At 63.4% G+C, this 18,465-nt stretch overlaps 1 protein-coding gene across 2 annotated transcripts in view; it reads left to right on the plus strand.

Annotated features, from left to right (window-relative positions):
* Window positions 1-1,077: 1,077 nt before the first annotated feature.
* The window catches only part of TPCN2 (two pore segment channel 2), a 28,415-nt gene continuing 11,027 nt past the window's right edge, over window positions 1,078-18,465 (plus strand). Inside the window, exons 1-16 of one of the 2 annotated variants that reach the window (XM_081100386.1) lie at window positions 1,078-1,243; window positions 4,021-4,085; window positions 4,784-4,860; window positions 5,221-5,398; window positions 7,239-7,355; window positions 10,582-10,688; window positions 11,030-11,102; window positions 12,120-12,222; window positions 13,143-13,208; window positions 13,849-13,913; window positions 14,292-14,389; window positions 14,976-15,057; window positions 15,260-15,346; window positions 17,151-17,270; window positions 17,413-17,472; window positions 17,811-17,939. In XM_081100386.1, coding sequence (XP_080956512.1) covers window positions 1,150-1,243; window positions 4,021-4,085; window positions 4,784-4,860; window positions 5,221-5,398; window positions 7,239-7,355; window positions 10,582-10,688; window positions 11,030-11,102; window positions 12,120-12,222; window positions 13,143-13,208; window positions 13,849-13,913; window positions 14,292-14,389; window positions 14,976-15,057; window positions 15,260-15,346; window positions 17,151-17,270; window positions 17,413-17,472; window positions 17,811-17,939 — 1,521 coding nt within the window. In that variant the 5' untranslated portion in view covers window positions 1,078-1,149. The remainder of the gene's footprint in view (window positions 1,244-4,020; window positions 4,086-4,783; window positions 4,861-5,220; window positions 5,399-7,238; window positions 7,356-10,581; window positions 10,689-11,029; window positions 11,103-12,119; window positions 12,223-13,142; window positions 13,209-13,848; window positions 13,914-14,291; window positions 14,390-14,975; window positions 15,058-15,259; window positions 15,347-17,150; window positions 17,271-17,412; window positions 17,473-17,810; window positions 17,940-18,465) is intronic. The other variant, XM_081100387.1, reaches the window with a different exon arrangement.

The raw sequence follows: 18,465 nt of genomic DNA on the forward strand, positions 1-18,465 counted from the left end.
TTTTTTTTTTTTAACTGACTTTTCTGAGCTCGGTGGGAGGCGGAATTTTGGCCCTCATGACCTTCACCCACTGGCATCAGGCCTGTAGTTATGATAGGTTAGCGGCAAAAGGGATTTTACAGATGTAATTCAAGTCACTAATCAGCTGATCTTAAATAGAAGAAGACGATCCCGGGTTACCCGGGCTGCCCAGTGTAATTGCATGAGCCCTGGGAAGCAGAGAGATGTGGCCGCAGGCAAAGCCAGGAAGATCTCGGAGGGAGTTCTGAAGCCTCGCATTCGGAGCAGGAAAAGGATGCGATGCGCTCTTGATGGCTTTGATGATGGAGGGGCCATGAGTGAAGAGATGCAGTGGCCTGTAGGAGCTGAGACTGTCCCCTGGCCAGCCTTCAGCGGTGGGGACCTCAGTCCTAAGCCCAATGGCAGTAAATTCTGCCAGGACCTGCTTGAGCCTGCTCCAGGCGCTGCCACCTTGACTTAGGCCCTGCGCGGCCCTGGGATGAGCACCTGGCGCCGCGGGACCTCTGACCTCCAGGCCGGACAGGGACTAAAACGGGAGCTGCTTTAAGCCAAGTGTGTGGCAATGGGTCCCAGCAGGCCCAGAAAACGCGCTCTTTCTCTATCCGCGCTGCGAACGCTTTCATACATGTTGTAAAGATTTTCTCAAGTGTGTCATTTGTCTTTGAAACTTCACCCTCAAATAAATTCAGTCTTCCCAATGCCATTATCAGAGTTCCGTGCTGGGAGATGTCCTTTGCGGCCACGCCCCCATACCAGCTCACATGCAAAGCCCATCCTAGGCCCTCCCTGCCCCCAGAGCTGCAGATTCGGTCGGTCTGGGAGGGCCCAGGCCTCTGCATTTCTGACGCTCCCGTGCTGGCTGAGGGCCGGGGAGGGGGCGGTACCATTCTGTGACAGAACGCGCTCCTCCAGGGCCTAGGAGGGTCCTCAGGGCCCGCCTCTCCCTGGAAGCCCCGCCTTCACACTCAAGAACTCCGTTCTCATTGGCTGGAAGCGAAGGGCTCCCCTACGTCACAGTGCTGTTCACTTTTCGCGAACTCCAGGGGCGGGGACACTGCGCCTGCGCGGTGGAGCTCGGCGCTCTCCTCCGGAGCGTGTGCGAGGGTCCCGGCGGCGCGCGGAGACCCCATGGCGGAGTCGGAGCCCCTTCTGAGCCGGGCCCGCGGCGGCAGTGGGCGCGACTGCCCGGCGGGCTCGCACGCTTGCGTCCAAGTCGGCCCCGGTGAGCGGCGGCGGGGGCGGGGACCGGGTCCCGCGGGGGTGGTGCGTGGGGGTCCCGCGGCCCGCGCCGGGTCGCTGCGGTCATTGCGGGCGCGCCCCGCTCGGCCGCCGAGGTCGGATCGGGCCCGGGGCCGCGCGGGGCGCGAGGCCGGCCGCCTTCCGGAAGGCGGGGCGCTGCGCCCTGCGACCCTGACCCGGGCGCGGAGAGGGGGACGCGGGCGGCGGTCAGGCGCTGCGGGGTCGCGCCTGCCCGGGACCGGCCGGGCGGAGAGCGCCTCGCGCAGCCCCCGTTCAGTCGGCGCGCGGCGGCCAGCCCTCTGCAGCCCCCTCGGGGTGCCGGGGTGGACCCAGACCGCGTCCTTCTCGTGGGTCGCCGTGGTCACTCCTAGGAGGCAGCAGTTCCATTTCCGCCTGATTCTTACGGGGAAACTGAGGCTCAGGGGGGGGGCATCGCCCTACCCAAGGTCACACGGCCAAGAAGTGGCCCAGCTGGGATTCCTCTTGCTCTGCCTTCTCATTCTCGGTCCTCGGAGGCTCCCAGGGGCTGGTCCCCTTCAGTCTGGGGCTGGGGCAGGCCGCTCCCCACCAGGGCAGCTTCCTCCCCTTGCCCCGGGCTCTCCCTCCTGGCCTTCCTGTTTACCCCGCAGAGAGATTGCTGAATCCCCAGAAGGGAGGAGGGCTGGGAGGGCGGAGTCCGGCTCTCCCTAGGGCTCCAGCCTCCTTTTGCCGAGGAGGGAATTGAGGCTCAGAGACGCTCTGGGACCTGTCGAAGGTCACAGTCCTGGATCTCCTGCTGGCACCGCGGGTGCTCCTCCTGGGCCACTTTCCCCCTCTCCGTTCAGTCTCCTCTGTCTGGGAGGGGTCTGTGTGTGCACCCACCCAGGGAACAGTGGCTGATCTTGCCAGGAGAGATGAGAAAACTAGAGGCCCAGGTGGCCGCCTGCTGCCCATCTCGGAGACTGTCTCCGGAAAGCTCTCCATCCAGCCTGTGCCAGGGCCGTGGACAGGGACGCATGGTGGCATTCAGGGGGCACGGACTTTGTGTCTGGAGGTCTGGGGAGACCCGCGGAATGCCCACAGCACAGGGCCAGGGCAGCCTGGGAGCTGGTGCTGATGGCCCTTCTAAAGGGAGGAGTACCATGACAGTGCAGGTCCCGGATGACATTGGGAGTGTGTAAGCGGGGGAATGCTCTTTGTCCAGACGCTGTGGCCTCAGCGAGGGCCTCCGAGAATGTGAACAGGATCTTCCTGCCAGGCTACCTGGCTGGCTCTGGAGACCCGGGGGCAGTGGGGACTGAGAACAGCTCATTGAGTCTCTGCCCAGCCTCTGCCTGGGGCCTTGTGCTCGGTCGGGGGTGCAGGTCCCTAAGTCGGATGCTCCTACCAGCAGGGGTGGGGCCCTTGGCTGTTGGGTGTCCCACTGACCCCAGTGAACTCCCGCAGTCGGTCCTTCTGACTGAGCCCCACCTAATGGGCCAGGGCCACAGGGTGAGGCTAGTGGCTTTCTCTTCTCCTTGCTCTTTCTGGGCATGAAAAAGTCGGGGGACAAGGACTTGTTATGCTATAAAAGGGGCTTTTTATAATTAGACTGGCAGCTGTTACGATGTTACCGTGCACAGCACTTGAACTACGTACGGCAACCCGTTCAGTCTGCACGTCAGTCTGTGGCACAGAGGGGTTAAGGGGCTTGCCCAGGGTCACACAGGGAGCTGGTCAGGTTGTGCAGCGTGGAGCCTGAAGTGAGAGGGGCAGGGAGGCTGGCCCAAATCTGAGGGGGGGGGGCGGTGGGGGGAAATGCAGTTTGGGCTCCTGTGTGTCCTGTATGCTCTGTTCCACCCTGACATTCCCACCTGCTGTGGCCAGCAGGGTGCTGGGGTGCCCGGTGCTGCCAGGTGATTGCCACCCAGGGTGATGAGTCCCTGGACCACCAAGGTGGAAGACTGTGCTCCCAGTGGGGCTCACAGCCTGTGCGAGGGCTTGGGGGGTTTGGAGGGCTTGGCCTTGGTGGAGCCAAGTTCAGGGTGAGTGTCATGGAGGGCACAGGGTGGAGGAAGCAACAGGAGAGGAGGCCGAAGCGCCAGGCTGGGGCGGAGCCTTTCTCCCGTCGCAGTGGGGACCCACGGGAAGCTGTGGTGTGCTCATGAGGGTTTGTGACAAGATCCCTCTGGCTGCTGCAGGATGGGGAAGGGAGGCCGGTGTTGGGGCCGCAAAGCGGGGTGGGATGGGCCTTCCTGAGGTTTGGTTCCTGGAGGGAGGGTGGAAGGCCAGGTGAGCTAAGGTGGCCACACCCAGAATTTTACACAGCAACAACCAAAGCCAGGCGATCGTGTTGGACGAGTGCTGGACGGTTCCGGGGTGCCCCGTACTCTTGGCCTGTAGTGGCCTGCCCGGGCCTGAGCCCCTTCAGCTGCACCCTGGTCCTGGGCCTGGAGCGAGCCTGGGCCCCGGCTGCTTGTCTCTTATCTCAGAAGCTGTATCCTTCGGTCTCTCCAGGCCCAGATTCCATTTCTTCCCCAGGGATTCGGTCACGGGGCAGGAACCGGAGTACTTGGCACACAGCGAAAAGCCATTGTCCCTGTTCAGGCCCCGCCACACACCGGGCAGGGCGCCGAGTGGGGTCCTCTTCTGGGTGGGTGTGGACACGCAGCAGGTGAAAGGCATCTTGATCCGGAGCCTGGGGAGAGAACGGAGCCAGGTTCCTTCCTCGGCGTCCGTCACGCTGCAGCAGTGGGCATCGTGTGATCCCTCTTCACCCAGATGCTCCTTCTCTGCCCCCAGGTGCCGAGGCCAGGCGGGATCTGTGCTTTGAACAGGCTGTGATCTTTATCGAAGACGCGATCCAGGTGGGCGCGCCCGCTCCCGGTGGCGGGGCCTGGGCTTGTCTGGGGCTGTGGAGCTGTGGGTATTGGGTGATGGATGTCCCGATGACCCTTTACTCCTCGCTGTCCTGGGGTCAAGGCTGAGGTTGGTAGACTGTGTGGTCCACGTAACCCTAAAAGTGGGCGCTGGGATTTCTTCTGAGTCCCCAGTCATTCGCTGTATTGATTTACCGCCTACTGCAGACCTGTTGTCTGCCGCCTCCTCCCGTTCCTGTGAAAGATGCCCGAAGATGGCAAGACCATCCCCTGCCTCCAGACGACACGCAGGGGAACAGGGGAATAGAATATGGAAGCGAGCCATGCCCAATCGTGGAATTAGGCTGCAGGCTTCCTGGGGGTGACAGCTGAAGTGGGGGCAGGGTGTGGGCCTCGCACAGGGGAGAGAGCTCCCAGGCACATGGGCCCAGCTGTGCATTCAGAAAATGAGTGTCCCTTTGGTGGACCTGCCTGGCCAGGGGTCTGCCCCTTGGGATGCACTCTGTCTGCTTGGCACAGTGCGGCTTTGCTGGGTCACAGTGGGGCATCTTGCCCGCCTGCTGAGTCGAAGCTCACCCTACAACCTGTCCCCCCACCCTGGGCCCACGTGCGGCTGGCTGTGTTGTGTGGCACTGAGACCGAGGGGACCCTCACTGACGCTCCCCTCTATGACCGTTCACTTCCAGTATCGCTCCATTAACCACCGCATGGACACCAGGTCGATGTGGCTCTACCGATGGTATTACTCGGACGCTTGCCAGTGGTGAGAATGCACACGTGTGGGGTTTGGGGTTCTCGAAGCCTGGCTGGGCGGGGGAGGCTGTCTCAGGTTCAGGCGGGCGGGCCCCTGTCCCCAGGTGGAGAAGATGCTCTGTGCCCTCCTTACTGGAAAGGAGTGGACGGTAGACAGGAGGGCGAACATTCCGGGCAGCCATGCTAATGGTTTCAACTCCCTTTGAGTTACCTGAGCACACGGGTAGTCACAGGGCAGGAGCTGTGGTTCTGCCTGGGGACCGCGGCGTCCGCCCTGCTGCGCTCTGGGTGTTCTGCCTGCCCATCTGGTTTTTCGCCCAGAGTGTGGCTGGTTCTCACGTTCTAAACTTTTTTTTTGTTCCCTTTCCAGGATTTTGGGCTTCATCATTTTCTTGATCCTGTTTCTGGCTTTTATTGAGACCCCTTCCTCGTTCACCAGCACCTCGGACGTCCGCTACCGCTCCAAGCCCTGGAACCCGCCCTGCGGCCTGACGGAGAGCGTTGAGGTCCTCTGCCTGCTGGGCTTCGCGACCGACCTCTCGGTGAAGGTGAGCCGGCGGCGGCTGTGGAGCCCGGGACCCTGCACCCTCCCCACCTGCCTGCTGCTTTTCTGGTTTATTTATTTTTAGTTCTCACCCAGTGATGTTTTTGTTTTTTTAAAGTTGATTTGAGAGAGAGAAAGAAAGAGAGAGAGACAGAGAGACACTGATGTGTCCATCCATCGGTTGCCTCCTGTGCCCACCCCAACCAGGGATCGAACTTGTAGCCATCTGGTGTACAGGACCCCTCAGCCACCGGGCCGGGGCTCTCATTGATTTTAACGCCCCCAGAGCTGTCCGCCAAATCTGCAGCCGGTGCACTTTGACCCGCTGAACAGAGGCCTCAGTTTCTTGGAAAACTCTGGGCCTCGAAGCAGAGGCTGTGTGGTGCTCAGCGTGAAAACAGTCCAGGGAAGGAGGTGGGGGGGGGGGGCGTGGTGGTGGTGGAAAGTGGTCGGTTATGCAGCTGCTGCCGCCTTGCATCCGACTCTCGATTCTGTCTGTGTCCTGAGTCCATGCAGGGCTGGGGCTGGCCCTGCCTTGCTCATTGAGCTTCTGATTGGGTCAGAGCCTTGGAGCCTTAAAGCGAGGAGGGGCTGGGCCCTCAAACGAGGATTCCAGCGCTTCCGAGGGTTCCAGCGCTCTGCCTGGCCCACAGCGTGGGCTGCTCCCGTCTATGGGCTCCGGGTCACACGGCGCCTGGTGCCTTTGGGCTGACGGGCAGTCCTGCTGAGGGCAGGGTGGGTCAGCCTGGGATGCTGACCAAGAGAGGCGTGCGTGCGTCTGTGATGAGGGCCTCGGCAGTTTCTTATTTCTCCTTTTTAGCTCATTTTGCGGTTAGGAGGTCTTGGGGGTTTTTAAACTGGAACTGAAACTGGTGAGAAGCACTCATTAGCATTTCTGGAATGGTCTGGATGGTGGGGAAATCTCTAAAGGTGACGAGTTCACCTGAAGGCCCTAGTGATGGTGGGAAATAGCAGTTAGGTGCTGTTTCCTAGTCTTTCCTACAGTGAGTCCTGTGCCTTTGCATTTTGTCGCACAAACTAAACAAATGGAGATGTGACACTGGACGGTGTACCAATGGGTCTGGGCTGCCCGCCACTACTCATGCCAATTCAGCAGAGACAGGGTTGAATCATATATGAGCGTTTATTCCAGTAATGTCGGCAGCGTGGGAGAGCAGTGGGTCATCCACGAAAATCTGCTCTGCACCCTCCCCCGCTGCTTATATTGGGTAGGATAAGGGTTACATGGGAAGTAGGCAAAGGGGATAAGGATGGGTATGCAAAATGGGTATTACAGGCCTGGGGAAGTGGGCAGAGCAGGCTGGGGTGGGACCCCATTGTTTGGGCATCTGGGTTGTTAATCTTCCCATGATAATAGGCAGTTGTTGAATGAGAATGGATCTCATTCCAAGGTTTACTGCCAGGTCCAAGGTTGACCCTCAGGTCCCAGAGGCCGTACAACTCCAAGCCAGGTTAGCATGTCCATAATTAAAATAAGACGATCAAGGTTAACAGAGCATGATTAACATTTCACATAGCTCTATTCCCATATTCTATTTTAGCCCCTAACAGATGGGCAGAGCTGGCAGGGACCGCATTACCGACGAAACCGGCGCCTGAGCTGTTAGGTGCCAAGCTCAAGGTCCTCAGCTGCCTGAGGTCACTGAGGGCTGGGAGGGAGCTCTGTTTCTTGCTCCCCACGTCATGTAGAGACCTCGCTGCTTGCTGAGGTGCTCTGCCCCGGCCACCCAGCCTTGCCGTGTGCACTGACAGCCTCAGCTGGCTGCAGGGCCATCTGCACGGAGGCCCACCGCCCACCCACTCACCCACTGTCTCTCTTGCAGAGCTACCTGGTTGGGTGGCCCCAGTTCCGGAAGAGCCTGTGGCTGCTGGCCTACCTGGTGGTGCTGGTCTTGTCTTTCGTGGACTGGATGGTGTCGCTGAGTCTCGTCTGCCAGGAGGTAGGTGGTGAGCTGGCTCTGGGGGTGGAGTGGGGAGCTCTGGGCAGGCCGCACAGTGTAGCCACCCAGGTGAACAGCTGGCATCCTGAGGTCCTGCAGTCATTCCACCCACCCCCCCAGCTCCCGGCTCCCGCTCCGCCTGCCCTGCATAGCCCTCCCTGCATAGCCGTGTGTCACTCATTGCCCAGGGAGCCCGTTCCCACCTGGTGATGACCTTGAGGCCTGGAGAAGGCGGGAGGACCTGGGAGCATGTTCCAGGGTCCTGATTCCTGCCCCACTCCTTTAAGCTGATTCCTTGACTGGATGGGTCCCGCATTAAGCACCACCCCAGGGCCTCACCTTAGCCACACGCCCAGAGCTCTGTGACCCCGACAGGGGAAATCCCATGGGAGCAGGCGGCCCTGCCCGTCTGACTGCAGCCTCTTCGCTTCCCCTCAGAGCACCCAGGAGCACTGCCCTGTGGTTCGGTGGGACAGAGCTGGGAAGAGTTGTTTTGAGGACGTCGTGTCCGTCAGGGCTGGTGAGGGACCCAATGCTGGAGGCCCACCGGGGGCTTTAGAGGAGGGAATTTGACACAGGGACTTAAGCAGGGGTTGAGTAACCACAAGAGCAAAAAGGGGACCCAGTGGAACTCAGAGAGAACTGCGGGAAGCATCCCCTCCCCCACCCCGGGCTCCCAGAACTGGGACCTGCCCTCTGACCTCTGGGGAGGGCACCCTCTGGTGTTGCCCAGAGGCTCGATGAGGTTGGTTCTGGGAGGCGCCTCCACTGGCTCCATTTCCGAGTGCCGTCATTGCGTCCGTGTTACCGGCCACTCGAACCTTCTGTCACTTCAGCCTCAGTTGTGACCCACACCACCCCCAATCCTTGGATGACGCTGGGAGGAAGATTGGCTAATACACACAGCCGTGTCTGTGTTGCTGCTGGTCGCTGGTCCTAACAGAAATCTGTAACTTCCTCCTGCTCCCACCCACGTGCTCCCAGCTGGTCTGGGTTCGTTATCTGGTGGGGGGGCCACATTCGTTCCTGAGGGGCATCAGTGTTCGGTGGTCCTGCCTCCGGTTACTGGACAGTAGTCCCCCAATCTGTCCTTGGAAACGGACCACTCACCCCGCTGGCACCCAGCCCCTTTTCGCCAAGAGTCATGGTGTGTCCTTGGGGGGAGCACCCCCTTTAGAAGCAGGTATTCGCAGCCGGCAGGCCCGGAGCTGGGGGCAGGGAGCGGAGGTGTTGCCATCCCTTTCGCTCTGTGTTCCTGGGCCTTCCTAGGGCCCTGGGCCTGCCCACAGGCCGCCTGCTTTGGGCGAGGGTCCGTGGCGAGGCCGGCGAGGGCTGTGAGCTCTTCCCTGGTCTGAAGCGGGGTTGGCCCTGAGGCGTGGATGGTCCTGGGAGGGGCCTCAGGCAGGGCAGGCAGAGCCCGAACCCGCACACCTGTCTGCCCAGTGGGCAGAGCAGCACCCTGCAGGGGGGAGGGCTGGGCAGTCACCACCCACCAGGGGCCACATGGGGGCCGGCCTGGGCTCTGCTTCTGGCAGGGTGGGCCCTCGGTAGTGGCCTCTGTCCCTGGAGATTGGAGCGGGGTGTTGAGGGGCTTGGGACATCCATGGACTGTCATCCTGTCCAGAGAGCCTCTCCTGGGGCATGCCCTGGGGTGCATTCCCTCCTGCCCACACATGTCCTCCACAGACGTTCTCGTCCCCGGTCGTCCGGTCTGTTCCCTCCAGGCCCTGACCCCCCACCAGGAAGCGTAACCTTTCTCAGTCCAGTGACCTGCCCCCGGCAGAGCTTTTCCTCGGCGCCGTCTCTTAGGGACTGACTTCTGCTTGGGGCTGGCCCAACACCCAGACCCGCCTGCACACCAGGCCCGAGGTTTGTCTCCGTGGCCAGCTGGCTGGTCAGCAGGAACTCCTGCCGGCATCGGGGCCCTTGGGAGGCCTTGGGGCCTCTGACCTGCTTGAGCCCTGTCTCACTTCCATGCTTACCAGACGGCCTGTTCCTCCCCCAACTTGAGGCCGAGCGGGGCGGGTTGCATGTGGGCTGCAGGTCACCGAGGGGCCGTGGTCACGGCTCAGCGTGGCTGTTGCTCACAGGAGACTAGCGTCTGTAGAGCAGTTGGTGGCTCCTCCCCAAAGCCTTGGGACCTGCGCTGCAGTGCCCGGGTGGCCTTGCCAGGGCTTCCCAGGCGCTGGGCCGGCTCCTCCTGCAGGCGAGCCGCATGGCGGTGCCTCCCACCCCTTGTGAGCTCCGCGTGTCCCTGCCCTGACGTGGCCTCAGCTTGGGAAGCTCTGGGGACTGGGTTATTGTGTCTGGATGAAGCCGCACTCTGGTCTGTGTCTGACCACAGCCAAGGGTCCGAGACTGGGGGTGCCAGCGGCACCTGGAGGGAGGCTGCGGGACTCTGGCTGGGCCTGGGACGGAGCTCCTGTGCAGTGGGCCGTGGGCAGGGTGTGGGTGCCCGTGTACTGTGGGTTCCTTGGCCTTCGAGGTGCTGTGTGGGGCGCAGGGGCCCTTCCGTGAGGAGTGCCGCGCAGGAAGGTGCAGGGCATCCTTGCCAGGTGGAGGGCCTACTGTGCGCCAGTGCTGCGGCCCTTGTGCTGCGGGGAGAGACTGGAGTCCCAGGAAACACCGGATATGTACTGGGATCTCAGTGCCAGGGAAAGGGGCCCAGGGCAGCACTTGAGGAGGTGGCTCTTCCACCGAGACGGGAGGGACGGTGACAGGGACAGGCAGCTGGCTGAGCAGAGGGGGGCTGAGTGCCGTGCCACGGGATGGTGAGGGGCAGCGGGGCTGGGCTGGAGGGCCCAGGCAGCCCTGGACGCTGGGGACGGAAGGTGACATGGCCAGTCCTACGTTTCTAAGACAAGTCATCCGTAGGACGTGACGTGGGTTGAGAGCCTGGATTAGAGGTTGAACTTGGGAGTCCAGAGCATAAGATGAGGCTCTCTGTGGGGTGGGACAGCCCCACTGCCAGAGCCACGTGCAGGCTGCTCTGTGAGGTGTGGGGCCGCCCCCTCGGGAAGGGCACTGCATGTCTGCAGAGCTGGGCGAGCTGGGACAGCGAGGACGCCTGAGTCTAGGTCAGGGCTGTGACCAGGAGCCGGGAGGGAAGCAGCTGGGCGTGTGGCCCGGGAGGGTCTCTGTGGTTTGCCCACCTCCCATGGCAGGTGTGGGGTGTGGGTGGCACTTGAAAGCCCGGCCTGGTGTTCAGTGTCCTGGTCTCTTCCAGCCCCTGCGGCTGCGCCGGCTCCTGCGGCCCTTCTTCCTGCTGCAGAACTCCTCCATGATGAAGAAGATGCTCAAGTGCATCCGGTGGTCGCTGCCGGAAATGGCCAGGTGGGCTGCGCCGGGCGTGCAGGCAGGACGGACTGTCCTGCTCCCTGCCCTGCGGTCAGCGTCTGGGGCTCCCCTCATGGCTCACGTGGCTGACGCTCATGCTCCAGCCCCTGGGGTCCTGGAACTCCTGGGACGTGCCCCTGGGTTGTGGGTTGTCCCTGCCAAAGAAAGAGGCTTGGTTAGGGCAGGACCCCGCCGGGTGCATGGCAGGCTGTGGGGCAGAGAGGGCACCTGCCCTGAGGCTGGCTGCGGGAGCTCCCCGGGTGGCTGGGTCCCTGGACCCCCATCCCGTTGGGCATGCGGGCACCTGCCCGGTGCTGAGCCCGTGCCCGTCCTTCCAGCGTGGTGCTGCTGCTGGCGCTGCACCTGTGCGTCTTCACCATGCTCGGGATGCTGCTCTTCACCGGCAACAAGGTACCGGCCTCAGCCGCTCTGCTCGGTTTGATGGCGGGGTGGGCCCTCTGTTAGTCCGCCTTGTGGGAACCCCGCTGGGTGGTTCTCGGGCCAGCAGAGAAGAGGACTGCCTGCCCACCTCACGGGCAGGGCAGTGGTGCCCACCTGCAGTCCGCTGTCTTGCTTCAGATGACCGTGGTTTAGAGCTGGCCCACTGCTCCCCTGCCCGGGCTTCCTGGGCTCCGGGTCGCTCTGCCTCTGCCTGGCTGCCTCCCCTTCCCTCCCCTCCCCAGGCTCTGGGCTTTCTCTGCACCCTCCTAGACAGGCCCCTCAGATTGACACTTGGGGCCAGCGGGATGGCCCCTCTCACAGCACCTGTCCGTCTGTCCAGCAGGCACCTCTCACCATGTCCCTCTTCTCCAGCCCTGGGCTTTGCCTGGTCCCCTCCGCCCCTGCCCTTGCTGCTTCCGGCCCCCAGCAGCTTGTTGCTGTGTGGCGGTGCCTGCTCCGTCACCCGCTTGCCCCTGCACCCGCACATCTGTGGTCCCTTGTGTGTCCTCACTTCCTGGCCAGGTCACTGTCCTCCTCAGGCCAGAGCTGCCCTGCATTTCTGTCTGGGGAATGTGGCCAGCGCTTGGCCAGGGCTGGTCTGCATTAGCCTGTGGCAGTGTTTGGGGCTTGGTGCCGAGCTGCCCACAAGGGAGACTGAGGACTGTCCGCCCCCCCCCCACCCCCCCCCCGCGCGCGCGTGTGTGTGTGTGTGTGTGTGTGTGTGTGTGTGTGTGTCTGGGTGGGACCAGCTGGCAGACTCTCAGGCCCCAGGGGCTGTGCAGTGGCTGCCCTTGCTGCTCCCTGCAGAGCCCGCGGCAGTTGGGCCCAGAGGGTTGCTGATTTCGTGGAGCGGCCTGGGCTGAGGAGAGTGGATGGTTGGCCGTGGGTAGGAGGGTCCCCCTGGCTGGGTCCACGGCCTAGAGCTCTGCTGGCCCACGGCCGGAGCTGGCCCGCGTGGCTCCTGAGGGCTGCCCCCTCTGCTCTCAGCAGGACGATGGGCAGGACAGGGAGAGGCTGATCTACTTCCGCGACCTGGCGGAGTCCCTGACCTCGCTGCTGGTGCTGCTGACCACGGCCAACAACCCTGACGGTGCGTGAGCAGCGGGCTGGGCGGGAGCGGGCGCGGGCTGGCCAGCGGGCAAGGCGGGGAGGCCTGGTTCCTGTGGAGCCGAGAGCCGGGGTGTCCGAGACCTCCAGCTCAGTAGGCGGAGGGAAGCAGGGTGACCTGGATCCCCCCTCCCGCCTTCCTTCCTTTCTTGTTTTCCTTTCCCCCTTTTTTCTTCCCTTTTCATTTTACTTTCTCGTCCCTCCTTTTGTAACTGTTCCCTGTTTCCTCTTCCCCCTTCTCTCCTGACTCCTCTGAGAAGCTAAAAGCTGTTCTTTCTGTGGTGAGGAACGGCAGTGTCGGGGGGTCCCCCGCTGGCCTCTGGGGCCCCACCATTTCCCCAGCTGTGAGGTGCGGCTCAGCAGTTGTGTGTGTGAGGCCCCGGGTTGTCCCTGGCCATGGCGTCCCCTTTGGGTTGCTGACGGGGCCTGTGTCTGCTCGGGCCAGGGGTGGCCAGGACGGTGGCTGTCGTCCTCTAAGGCCCGGCTGTGACCGGCCACCTGGGCTGGTCTCTTCGTCTTGGACTCGGATGGTCACCACCACAGAGACCTTCCCAGGAGCACAGCCCTTGGCTTCCACCCGCAGAGCAGCCGCGGGACTCGGCCCCATGCCCACAGGTCCTGAGAGCCCTAGCCCGTCCCCGAGGGAGAGCTGGGCTCTCAGCCTGTGGGTGGTCGCAGGAGGCAGACGTCAGCTCAGCAGAAGGGGTGGGCATCCTGACGGTAGTGAGCTCCCCGTGACCAGGGGTGTGCGAGCGGAGGCGGGAGGGTCAGAGTTTGGACCAGGAGGCTCCAGCTCTCCCTGAGCAGAGCCCGCTCCAGAGAAGGCCAAGGGTCTGGGCCCGGCAGGAGCGGGACCAGTGCCGAGCTGTGAGCCTGTTTCAGTTTCTCTTATTTCTTCCTCAGTCATGGTTCCTGCGTATTCCAAGAACCGGGCCTTTGCCATCTTCTTCATAGTTTTCACCCTGATCGGTGAGTCTGGGCGGGTCTGAGGGGCCACTGGGGTAAAATTCTGTCCCCTCTGATGCTCAGGGGTAGGTGTGCTGCCCGACCCTGTGACTTCACGTCTGGGGGGTCCCCGACCCTGTGACTTCACGTCTGGGGGGTCCCCGACCCTGTGACTTCATGTCTGGGGGGTCCCCGACCCTGTGACTTCACGTCTGGGGGGTCCCCGACCCTGTGACTTCACCTTGGGGGGTCCCCGACCCTGTGACTTCACGTCTGGGGGGTCCCCGACCCTGTGACTTCACCTCGGGGGGGTCCCCGACCCTGTGACTTCACCTCGGGGGGGTCCCCGACCCTGTGACTTCACCTCGGGGGGGTCCCCGACCCTGTGACTTCACCTCGGGGGCGGGGGGCGTGCCCTGTCTGCAGTCTGCGACCACTGAGACCGCTGTCCTCCGTGCCCACGCTGGGCAGGCCGGTGGCACCTGCACTGTGTAGATGAGGACAGTGAGTGACGTGCCCAGGCCCTTCCTGCTCTGCGATCGTCCGGGCCCTTTTCGCTGGTACCCCTGGGGTTGCTGTGCCGTGTGACCCTCTGCACCTCTTGGCACGCCCCAGGCCCCCTCAGCTGCTGCCCCTCACTGACCGAGGCGTTTTCTTCCTGAAGGAAGCTTGTTTTTGATGAACCTGCTGACGGCCATCATCTACAATCAGTTCCGGGGCTACCTGCTGGTGAGCGAGGCTGCCGGCCCGGCAAGCAGGCTGTGGGGGCCTGGCCAGGTCCCCGTGGGGCAGGGTCCACAGTGGTCTCTGCACTGCCCTCTGGCTCCCTCTGTGGATGAGCTGGAGCTGTGCCGCCTCCTGCTCCTCGGAGGGAAGCGACAAGATTACAGCTGCCAGGGCAGTGGACTCTGGACCCTCCTGTGGGAGAGCCAGGACCCCCACTGCACGGGGAGGGAGCACATGCCCTAGGGACTGGCTCAGCTCCTTCCTGTGAAACCGTGACTGTCCTGTGACCGTCCTGACCGGGGCGGGCCTCAGAGGCTGCGGGCTGAGGGCTGTGCTGTCCTGCTGGGCCGGGCCGGCCACTCAGAGGCACCCTCCTTGCAGAAATCTGTCCAGGCCTCACTGTTCCGGAAGCGGCTGGGGACCCGGGCTGCCTACGAGGTCCTCTCCTGGATGGCGGACAGAGAAGCCCGCCCTCAGGGGTGAGTGCGGGGCTCCCTGGGGGGGCCGTGGTGCGCACTGGGGGGGCTGTGGTGCACACTGGGGCTGGAGCTAAGCACCACCCTGCGAGCTCCCTGCGGACTTGACAGCTCCCGCGTCACGCCGCCCGCTCGCCTCCTCACCTTGCCCGCCCCGTGCTCCAGGGGGCCCAGCGGCTCCGCCTGCTCACCCACCACACCCTTCCCTCCCCACACACCTGGGCCCCAAGCTGGGTGTTGGAAACAGAGGGATCTGGGCCATGTCCCCACTGTGCCTGGTTGGAGGCTGCCCGTCAGCGCCCTGCCTCTCACCCCCTCGGGGAGGACCTGCCTCCCGCCCCCTCGGGGAGGACCTGCCTCCCGCCTCCTCGGGGAGGACCTGCCTGCCGCCCCCTCGGGGAGGACCTGCCTCTCGCCTCCTCGGGGAGGACCTGACAGTGTCTTGGGATGTTAGAGGATGGCTGGATGCCCGTGGTTGCTCCTGTGGAGGCCTTGCCATCGCCCAGGGCTGCGTGGTTCAGGCCAGAGGTCAGGCGCCTGGGGGACTGAGCTAGTGAGCTCACTGGGTGTGGGTACTTTTTCCCCACAGAGTTGGGGTGAAGGCCCAGGACCTCCTGCAGGTGCTTCAGAAAGTCCAGGTGGATAGCACCCACAAGCAGGCCATCATGGAGGTACCAGCCCCCGCCCTCCCCGCCCTCCCCGGCCTCCCCGGCTTCCCCGGCCATGCTCCTCCTGGTGGTCCTGTGAGTCAGCAGCCCCTGATCAGGACGGGTGTCATCTCAGAGCAGGCGGGGCCAGACCGTGTGGGACGGTGGGGGGCTCACCCTCTTGCTCTGGCCTTGGCCCGCTGACCTGTGCCTCCCTGCTTTGCAGAAGGTGCGCTCCCATGGTGATGGCCTGCTGTCAGCTGACCAGTTTCAGAAGCTGTTCAACGAGCTTGACAAAAGTCTGGTGAAGGAGGTAACTGGGCCAGGGCTCCCAGGGTCAGGGGGGAGTTTGCAGAGGCGGAGGGCTTGACCGCCTGGGTAACGTGGTGGCCGGTGCCGGGACTGGCCTGCCCAGGGATTCTGGCCCCTAGGACGGTAAAGGGACGGAGATGGTTGGCTATTGGAAGCTGGGAGGTGTGGTTGCCTCATGAAAGCCACCGAGGAACCTTCCAAATGGCTTTCTGTCTCCGTGACAAACATCCTCTTCCCCATGTCCTTCTGCGGGGGCTCCGAGCTGTAAAGCCGCGGTCTTTGTCCTGACCTCACGGGTGAAACCCCCGCATGGGCCGCGGCGTCTGCTCAGCACCATGTGCAGACGCCCCGCCTGCGTTTTATGTAGAGGGTTTCCTGGAGATGCTGGGGCTCACAGGCCGTTCAGGGTCGGGGGGGTGAGCGGGGGTGTTGCTGGTCCAGCCACTCGGTCTTTGAGAATGGGGTGTGGGCAGCAGGCAGTGGGGGAGTCTGACGTCGGCTAGCTGGACTCCGCACAGCTCTGTGCCGCTGCTCAGTCAGCTCAGCGGCCATGACAAGTGCCCGGCTGGCGGCTCAACCAGCCCGTTTGACAGGGTTTACTGTCCCCGTCCTGGAGACTAGAGTCCAAGACCCAGGTGTACAGGGCTGGGGAGGGGTTGCTGGTCCAACCACTTGACCTTCGAGAATGGGGTGTGGGCAGCAGGCAGCGGGGGAGTCCGAGACCCGGTGTCCAGGGCTGGTTCCTCCCAAGGCCTCCCTCCTGGGTGTGTAGACGGCGTCTTCTCCCTGTGTCCCCACGTGGTCCCTCTGTGTGTGTCTGTGTCCTGACCCCAGTCCTGTGGGATTAGAGCCGCCTCCTGACCTTCTATGTTAATACTCTTTAGAGCAGCGGCCGCCCACCTTTCGCACCTCACGGATCACCAGTGGTCCGCGGGCCGCCGGTTGGCGACCGCTGCTTTAGAGAGCCCTTTTCTACGTACGGCACGTCCTGAGTGCTAGGGGTCAGGACTCCCACGTGGGCACTTCGGTGGGACACAGTTCAGTCGGGGAAAGTTGTCAGCTTTGCAGCATGCGCGGTCTCCCTCCGGCTCCTGTCAGGGCGGGTTCCTTACGGACGAGTTTCCTAAAGTCTTTCTAGGTCATTGCTGACTGCCTCCTGTATGTCCCTCACGGGGGAACAGAGCCCACAACCCGGGCATGTGCCCCGACCGGGAATGGACCGTGACCTCCTGGTTCATTGGTTGACGCTCAACCACTGAGCCACACCACCAGGCTGTATTTTATTTGATTGCCCGTGAACTCAGTAGCCCCGTGCAGTCAGTGGCCGCTGTGGGCCGGGGCGGGTGCGGGCATTCTCGCGCTCCTCACCTCTGCGTCCCCGTCCACTCAGAGGCACATTGGGGTGGTCCTGTCACGCCTGGTGCTATATGAGGGACCCACACCTCTTCCCAGTGTTTCATGTCTGTGTTTACTGCCAAATTGCCCTCCATCACTTCCCACCCCTGTCTCTTGCTCTGCGCCATGTTTTTGTATTTCTCAGCATAGGGTTTATCTGTGTTTTTCACATGACGCTTTTCACATCGTGGCAAACACGTAAGATGGCTGCGTGCTGTTTTGTTGTGGTTCCTTACGGTGCTAGGCACGCTCAGGGCACTGCTGCCTCTGTTGTTACAAAGACTGTGATGGCGTCTCCGTGGGAGGGACCGCGCCTGGGTTTGTGATGATTCCATGGGCTGGTGATGGGCAGGGACGTCGGGTCCCAGGACGAGGGGCACGGCCCCGATTCTGAGCATGTGTCCCCCCAGCACCCGCCACGGCCCGAGTACCAGTCCCCGTTCCTGCGGGTCGCGCAGTTCCTGTTCGGCCACCGCTACTTTGACTACCTGGGGAACGTCATCGTCCTTGCGAACCTCGTGTCCATTTGTGTGAGCACAGGCGTGCCCTCGAGTGGCCCCGGGAGGTGTCTCGTTCCTGGGTTCCTGGCCCTGCCCCCCCGACGGCCGACCGTGGCCTTGCGGTCGGCCCAGCGCTGGGCCGGGCTGCGAGCCTCTCCCTCCGGCTCTGCAGGTGTTCCTGGTGCACGACGCAGGTGTCCAGCCCCAAGACCGTGATGACTTCATGCTGGGGGTGAGCTCTGAGGCCGCTCGGCTGTCCGGCCTTGGCTGGGACTCCGGGTCTGCTGGAGGAGGGCCATTCTAGCTCCGAGGGACTGGTGTCATGGGGCCCCTGAGTTGGGGGTGGCAGGCTGTGGGGGGAGGCTGGCCGAGGCTGGTGCAGGCCGGGAGCCAGGTGCAGAGGCCCCGGTGAGCGCAGTGTGGTCGCCTAGTGGGGCGGACGGCAGAGGGAGGGTCGGGGAGAAAGAGGGACCTGAGGGGGCAGCCGGGGCTCGAGACCGAATGGCCAGGGGGAGCCGGGGAGGCCAGCGGCACTGGGACTGAACGTGGGCACCTGCGGGCCCCTTTCAGATTCTCAACTGCGTCTTCATCCTGTACTACCTGGTGGAGATGCTGCTCAAGGTGTTCGCGCTGGGGCTGTCGGGGTATCTGTCCTACCCCAGCAACGTGTTCGACGGCCTCCTCACCGCCATCCTGCTGGTGAGTCCGCGGGCCGGTGCCGCCTCCCTGGGCGGGCGGTGGGCGCTCGCACTGGCTCTGCGCTGGGGACCTGAGGGCCACAGTCCTGGGCTCCTGCCTCCAGGGACCAAGGGCCTGGCTTTCCCCAGTGAGCTGCTTGGCGGGTGGCGGGTGGGGGCAGGGGAGGGTCTGCAGTGTCTGAGCATGGGGCGGGGGGTTGGGGGGTGTCAGGCTGCTTCTCCTGACCCCTGGGGGAGGCCCAGATTGAGCCCACAGATCCCCCTGGTCACCCCTGCCCCAGGCACAGCCTCTAGTGCCACTCAGGGCAGTGAGATGACGTGGGTGGAGATGACATGTCCCATCGCTTTTCCCCAGAGCAGCAGGGGGTGGGGTCGCCCCATGGGTCACAGCGAAGTTAGTGCGACACGTGCTCCTGTGTGACTGCTGAGAGCCGTGGGCCCCTCGGGACAGTGGGGCTCATTTGAGAAAGGCCTCCAGCCGTCTTTGACCAAGTGGCTCCCCGCACCCCCCCCCCCCCCCCCCGTCC

This window comes from Myotis nattereri (genome assembly GCF_964212035.1).
Source record: "Myotis nattereri genome assembly, chromosome: 9".
Taxonomy (NCBI): Eukaryota; Metazoa; Chordata; class Mammalia; order Chiroptera; family Vespertilionidae; genus Myotis; species Myotis nattereri.